The 7,525-nt window shown below is 45.2% G+C and overlaps 1 protein-coding gene across 1 annotated transcript in view; it reads right to left on the reverse strand.

Annotated features, from left to right (window-relative positions):
• trappc9 (trafficking protein particle complex subunit 9) overlaps positions 1-7,525 on the reverse strand; it is a 233,026-nt gene continuing 225,501 nt past the window's right edge. The window contains exons 22-23 of the mRNA XM_076301892.1: positions 3,205-3,428; positions 1-1,707 (exon numbers count right to left, since the gene is read on the reverse strand). Coding sequence (XP_076158007.1) covers positions 1,516-1,707; positions 3,205-3,428 — 416 coding nt within the window. The 3' untranslated portion in view covers positions 1-1,515. The remainder of the gene's footprint in view (positions 1,708-3,204; positions 3,429-7,525) is intronic.

A 7,525-nucleotide genomic window follows, 5' to 3' on the forward strand; every position in this document is an offset into this window, starting at 1 on the left:
TTAGCATTTAAGTGACATTTTGTTTTTAATAGAGAGAAATTGATTGAGAACAACATCAAAAATTATCTTCACAAACAAATCTCAGTAGCACAATTGTTAAGTCAAATAATGAAAACACGACAACAACAAAAAAGATGAAAAGTGGAGTGAAGAGAATTGACATTACTGCACAGCTTGTGCGAGTGGGTTTGCTACTCATAAATACAGGCTATTTCTCCTGATGAGTTTCACCGTCATAAATGATGAATATATATTTTACATTCAGTGTTTAATTGAAGCCTGCAATTAAATAACGTTCAAAACAAAATCATGATTCATAATAACTGTTCAATTTTCCATTTTGGCTTAAATGCAAGTTTCATAATATAAATCACTAGAAGAAGAAAAAAAAAAAATAACATCCTCTTATGCCTTTGCCTGGAGCTCATTTAGAGACAAGCTCATAGGATGACATCCAGTGGGACTGTCCACTCTAAGAAGCTGATGGGAACTGGAGGGACGTTTTTTTTTTCTCTCTCACATATTCATCCGGTATCAAGGGCTAAATGGCCACTTAGCGCAGTGGCTTTGTCAGCCCTTAACACTCCTTCCCCGAGCCAGACATGGAGAAAGAACAGTGGGAGACAGCAAGAGAGAGAGAGAGAGAGAGAGAGAGAGAGAGAGAGAGAGAGAGGTTGGGGTGTGGGGTGGACAGGAACTCATTTTCTCAGAAAAGTCTCACTCTCACGCGAGGCCCCTTTCCACTAAAAGCATTATGATTGATCGCTCTTGTTTTTGAGAGAGAGAAGTGGGGGGGGCAAAGAGAAATGGACGCTGTGAGGCTGGGGATCTGGGTTGGAGGAAGGGAGAAAATATGCCACTGTTTATTGGAAGTCTTTTGGACTTCTCACAGACATCACATTTACTGTGTGAATTTGTTTTTCCAGGCACTAGGAAAAGTACCAAACACATGAAAAGTATTGCACAGGTAAGTAACACAAGCAAAATGTGACCTGTGCTCAGCGTCATCAGTGCTCCTGTAGAGAGATGTCCAAATCTCTAACACATGATGAGTTTGGCTCCCATTTACACTTGATGCTAGGAAAAGAAAATAGCTCGTCACTAGGATGATGCAATAAAATCTGTCCAAACAGTGAACGCAACATTATAAAACATATTTACATGCCATCGTTATGAGACAGCCACCTCCCACACCATCAAAATCCAGTGCCTAATATACATAACTTGTCTGTCTATGTGTGTGTGTGTGTGTGTGTTTAGTGTGTGTGTGTGTGTGTGTGTGTGTGTGTGTGTGTGTCTGTATGTATGCAAACACGTAGTTACACGTAGCATGTAAATATGTATGCTACGTAACACTACATAAACCTATAAAAGCAGATTTGCCCTTTACAACAAATCTCCCTTCATCTTACATCCTCACACATCCTTCATTTCTCTCCCTTTCTCTCTCTCTCTCTTTCTCTCTCTCTTCCTCCAGTGGCTCTCCCCAGCAGGCTCTCCCTCTCTCGGTCCCATTCAGGCGCCGTTCTCGATGGGGGACTCCAGGGTGCGGATGTGCACACTGGGCAGGCAGAACCAGGCGGCGGGCAGCTCTCGGCCAGGGCCCGAGCCCAAGCGGTCATCCTGGAACTTGATGTTCAGGTAGAAGTCTCCCGTGTAGAGGAAGAGCAGCGCCCCGCGACACACTGACCCCTCGGATGGATCCACCTGAGGCCGCCAGGAGGATGGAGGGAAAGAGAGAGAGAGAGAGAGAGAGAGAGAGAAAGGGAGAGGGGAGAAATAAAAAACAGGGTGAGAGATAGGCCATGAGAGAGAACGCATGTGAGAGAGAGAGAGAAAGAGAGTGAGAGAAATAGTGAGAGAGGGAGAGTGAATGTGTGTGTGAGAGAGAGATAGTGAGAGGGAGAGAGAAAGACAAAATTCGCTTTAAAGCATTTCAGTCCCAACTTACTGAGCCCTAAGTCCAGTCCCTCGAGTCGGTTGGTTTTGAAACTAAGTAATCCACTAACCCCTAACAAAGAGTTATGTTCAGACCAGCACTGCTTTCCAAACCAATCAAAATGGAAAAAAATTAACAAGAAAAACAAATAATCCTATTTGGAACATTGGAGGGATAAAACCAAAGCATAGCACAGATTAGAATGCAAATTAGTGCCCTGTATGAGAGTGTCGATTGGCAGGAAATATCTACACTGTCAGAGATACAGAGCAGAGACAGATCCTCACCAGGCTGAGTGACCACAGTCAAGCCATTATTAAGAATGGCAGACAAATAAGTATGGCTATCCAAAGAGCAAAGGGTATGTGGTCACTGTATGACAGGTCTGAGAATCTGAGATGCACTTGTGCGAAGTATCTGCCCCAAACTGACCAATACTTTGACATCTTTAACAAAACCATCCCACATTTCATAAAGCTGGAGGAGCAAATTTGCAGTAATTTTGGGAGAGGATTCCAACACCTGCCTATTGGTAGCAAGCTGTGTCTCCTCACTCACCCCCCCCCCCCTACCCAACACCACAAATTCGTATATATTGGCACAAACACTAGTTCATTTATATTAATAATTGCAACTACCGGTAATTAAAATGTAAATGTGTGTGTGTGTGCATGTGTGTGCCTGTGTGTCTGCTTATGTTTTAATCACATATGGTGTTATATGATTCTATGATATGCTATGTTATGCAGAGGGGGGTGGGGGGTAAGGAAAGAAAAGAAAAAAGGAAGAAAGGGAAAGAAAGAGAGACCAAGCAGTGGCACATAGATCCGTGTTCAAATGACCACTGGACTCTAATAAGGTGCCAGGATGTAAATACCTCCCTCCTGGAAATGAAACAACTTCATTCAAGCCAGTGGAGTTTAGACTTGTGAAAGTGGTGGATTTCTGAAGTTAGTTGCCAGCAAACATGAAGTGCACAAGAAGAATCCCTTTAAGATACTAGCAAGCTTGTTTACTGGCAGTTATTGGGGGAATCGGTTGTATTGATCTCTCTAAAATGTGTTTGTTGTTTTATGTTTATTTTTAAAACTTTTTAAAACTCCTGTTTACCAAAAGTGTTGTTCACATTTCACATTTGATCACATTTCTCTGTTATAATGCTGTACACATAGCATGCCAATACTGTAGGCTGTGAAGGCCCACTGCCCTGTGTGTGTGTGTGTGTGTGTGTGTGTGTGTGTGTGTGTGTGTGTGTGTGTTGGTACCGTGTTGATGTGGAAGGTGTTGGAGCCGATGAAGGTGACCGCGTCGCTGAGCTCGTAGCTGTGCACGCCGTTCTGGTAGTCCTGGAAGGGCACCACGCTCAGGGCGAAGGGCCCCACCGCCGCCCGGCTCCGATTGGTCAGCCGCACCTCCAGCGCCACCGGCTCTCCCACGCGGCACTCGGCCACGGCGTCACAGTCACACGCCTTCCCACTCACCAGCACATCTGTCGAGAGAGAGAGAGGGAGAGAAAGAGAGGGAGAGATAAGTTAATATTCCTTCATTAAATCATTGCCTTACGTTCTCACACACTCACACCACTGAAGCACGTAAAACATTAAAACCTCAAACTGATAAGGCTTACACCGCAAACACACACAAAAAAAGTCAAGAGAAGAGGGAGAGAGAGGGAGGGACAGAGAGATAGAGAGAGGGAGAGAGAGGGAAGGAGAGACATGAACAGAGAGAGAGAGATAGAAAGAGAGAGGGAAGGAGAGAGAGAGGTGTTAGGTGGGTCATGGAAAACATCCCTCCCATCTGATTCACAAGATTTTTTCAACAAATTGCAGTTTTTTTACACACACTCACACACACACACACACACACACACACACACTCTCTCATACACACACACACACACACTTCCCCTAAGCCATCTGGCCCTTCACTACCCATCACACAAGCTGTATGAGATCGTGAAATACAGTCACAGTGCATTACAATACCTCGCTGCAGTGACAGAAACAATTCCCCATTGAGACACATGCATTGTTTTCCCCAACACATTCACCACAGCCAACCAGAGCAGCGAAACATATCAAGCCACCGCCACAGATAAGGACTCCATAAGCCTCCAATAATATTACAAATGTTTAGAAAACAACCTCTTTCCTCTTACAGCATAAACAAGACAGCATATTTCTCTATTTTGAATTGTTGCATATATGCAACAATTGTCTTCTCAGTATATATTTTTTGCTTATCAGCTCTTCTTCAAATTGCCTAACATTCAAATTCCTCCTATTGATTAGCTTTTGTGACAGGTTTGGCCTGTGCTTTGTGTGTGTGTGTGTGTGTGTGTATGATCAATCGGCTCGCTCTACCCTAAAACACATTTTATGGACACTGCTGAGGTGGAGCAGGCAAGGCGCGGGTAGTGCGAGCGCGGCGAATTGAAAGTGCTTGGCGTCAATCTCATGCTTGAGTCATTTCCTCAGGAGGGGGAGCAGATGGGACTGGTCTGTCGTCAAGGGTCCTGTCCTCTCACCGCCCCTGGACCTTTAACTCCCCACAGACAAACGCACTCGTGTGATTTGGCAGATTTGTCTTTGTGTGTGTGTGTGTAATTGTGTACTGTATGTACTGTGTGTGTGTGTGTGTGTGTGTGTGTGTTTGGGGGGGGGGGGGGTCACAAAAACACACAGGAGGAAACAAAATCGAAATCCCAGAAAAATCTAAGTGACAGTTCAGCTTTGATATGCCTGATGAGTAAATTCACACAGAATGACTAAAAAACACACACACACACACTCATTCAAATACACCCACACCCACCCACAAAATTCTGCTCACACTTCAGTCAGAGCGGCACTGAGAGACAGACAAGCGTTTAGCCCCCGATCACTTTCATTCTGCCCGCTCCCTTTGTTTCCCAACTTCGTCGTCTTTTTCTCCCAGACTCTCTCAATCAGAGCGGGCTACCCTTCCATACGAGCTTCTCACGACTGGCGCTCTCGTCTGTCTCCTTTTCTCCATGCATTCCCTTTCTCTCAGTCCCCTCATCATCATGGTCTCATGCCGTCCCTCTGTGGGCCATTATACGCTGGCTGGCTCGCCTCTTTTTTAATTTGATTCTTTCTTCCAAGTCCCCTCACTACTATTGTGTGCAGACTCTGAAGGGAAAAGCCTGAAGCTGACGCTAACTCTGTCAGGCATTTGGCGTTAAGAGAGAAAATGTTTGATTAATAATGGGGGATCGGTTGTTGTGCATCAAGAACAGAGACATTTACTAAAATTAGAAGATTAGATTTCACTTTTAGCTTTTGATTAAAATGTCCCCTATACTATGCCCCCTTCCCCCTAACAGTGACTGTACAACAAATTGTATTTCTTTTCTTTTTAAGGAAGAGCACTTTGTCATTGGGCAACACCCCCGACAAGATAAACTTTCTCAAAATTAAGGTTGAGTCAATTGTGACGCATAGCAGAAAGACTTTAACTTTGACTTAACGTTTCGTGAGAAAACAGACTGCGAGTTACCGGCACTGGAACTTTCCAACGATCCATTTAATAGCTGGCCAACAATAAAAACCCCTCCCCTCCGTCCTCAAACAAGCACCGATGAGAATAAAACTAATCACTTCCTCTTTCGTGTTCAGTCGGCCAGCGTTATGTAATCATTTATGTGGACGGCGCGGGCATGAAATTCATTACGACAGCTGTCGGCATGGCCATGCTTAATTGAGTCTGAAGTGTTCAGCAAATATTAGCAATTATGGTGCCCGCTAAGAAATCAATCGATCACACCAGCCAGCCTAGGGTGGCGAAGAAGATAGCGGGCGCTCGGCCTGTCTGCGTTCACACGCTTTGGGTGGTTCTGGGTATTTCTCGCACTGTTTATGAGGTTTGTTTTCACTTTTGGCGAGAGACGCGTGTCATCCACCTGGGGAAAGGGTACATGTGTTAACGAAAATAAGTCTCTTGTGAGACTACCGACGGCGACCGACTCAGAAAGGTCTGTGTGGCAGCGCTCTATTCTGGGTATTCTTGTGTAAGTGTGTGTGTGTGTGTGTGTGTGTGTGTGCTTCACACTTTGGGAGACGCGGAGAAGAGGCGCCGGATGGGCGAGGATGATCTGTGAATAGGGCATCTTTTTCGGTCTCCGCTAGGTGCCTGGTGCTCGCATGCGACGGCAGAAATAACCAAAAGTGTCTTGAAAAAGCAGAAGAATGCAGATGTGCACACATACACACACACACACACTCACTCATGTCAGGACCAGGTTATACCTTTGAGCGCTTACACACCCATCTTCAATGATGCGTAAGGAAGGCTACAGAATGTCAGTACGCCGCACAGTTATGGTGGTGTGCACACACATGGATACACACACACATATAAGCATGCACACACATGCACAGCTACCATCGTCAGCAGAGCTGGTCTCGGTCTCGATGCGACACCTTGGTAAGTGGTTATATTTAGGCTTTCAAAGGCTTGTTGCTAGGAGATGTGCAAATTATAGGTGCACGGGTTCTAAAGAGATCTGTGAATTCCTCCACAGCAAGATGAGCATATGTATCTGTGTGTGTGTGTGTGTGTGTGTGTGTGTGAGAGAGTAGCTTAACAGCCTTGTCTGAACTCTCACCGAACATTAAAAAAGAGAACACACACACAGACTCACACTGACAAAAATATTCCTTTTTCGGGGGAACCATATCATGTTCTTGTACACACACACACACACACACACACACACACACACACACACACACACCAAGCTCTTGTTGAATAGCTAACCCACTCAAAACCGCGCACAAGCGCTCCATGGAGTGGATTCTGTTCCACAGGTGGGCATTGGACAGAAATACACTCACGGCTGTTTTATAATTGCATTACATAACCGCAAACCCAAGCCACAGCGGTGGTGTTAAAATCTCTCACCTCGGCGTTCTCTTTAGCAGACATTCACATGAACCACCTATTCAAATTCCCCATGGATGCTGCTAATATGTAAAATCATGTGCAGGGACCGTGCAATGGCAATATTGACTGGCCGCTATGAAAGCACACATTTCTGGAAGATTCCTCACGCTGTGATAGTCAGCGATGGATGGAATTTTCAACTGTTGAGCACAACAGGCATAGTAAACAAGAAATATCGGGCATCCCATAATAACATAATGTGGTAAGACTTTTGCACAGTGGGAGGAACAGGGGTGGGAAGGCATGATGGATACTGATTGGCTGCTGGTCTTGGCCAGTAGTTACTCCCTCAGGAGGAATCGTTAACACAGCACCACCTGAGAGGAGAGGAGACTGTGTCTGTGTGTGTGTGTGTGTGTGTTCATGCGTGCCTATGTGTGCATGGGTGTGTGTCAGTATGAATCTGTGTACAGTATATACAGTATATAGGATATTTTCTGCATTGGTTATTAACTCTGCATGTATGTGAGTGTGTGTGTGCATGTGTGTATGCTATGCTCATCAGTGTGTGGGCAGCTGCAAGTATGGGAGTTGCCCAAATTGGTTATTTGGCTGTGTGTGTGTCTGTGTGTGTGAGGTGTGTGTGTGTGTGAGAGGTGTGTGTGCGAGGTGTGTGGT

This window comes from Alosa pseudoharengus, unplaced genomic scaffold (assembly GCF_046254945.1).
Source record: "Alosa pseudoharengus isolate Yale_2024_CS ecotype anadromous, Long Island Sound unplaced genomic scaffold, YU_APseudo_1.1 YU_APseudo_1.1_scf_23, whole genome shotgun sequence".
Taxonomy (NCBI): Eukaryota; Metazoa; Chordata; class Actinopteri; order Clupeiformes; family Clupeidae; genus Alosa; species Alosa pseudoharengus.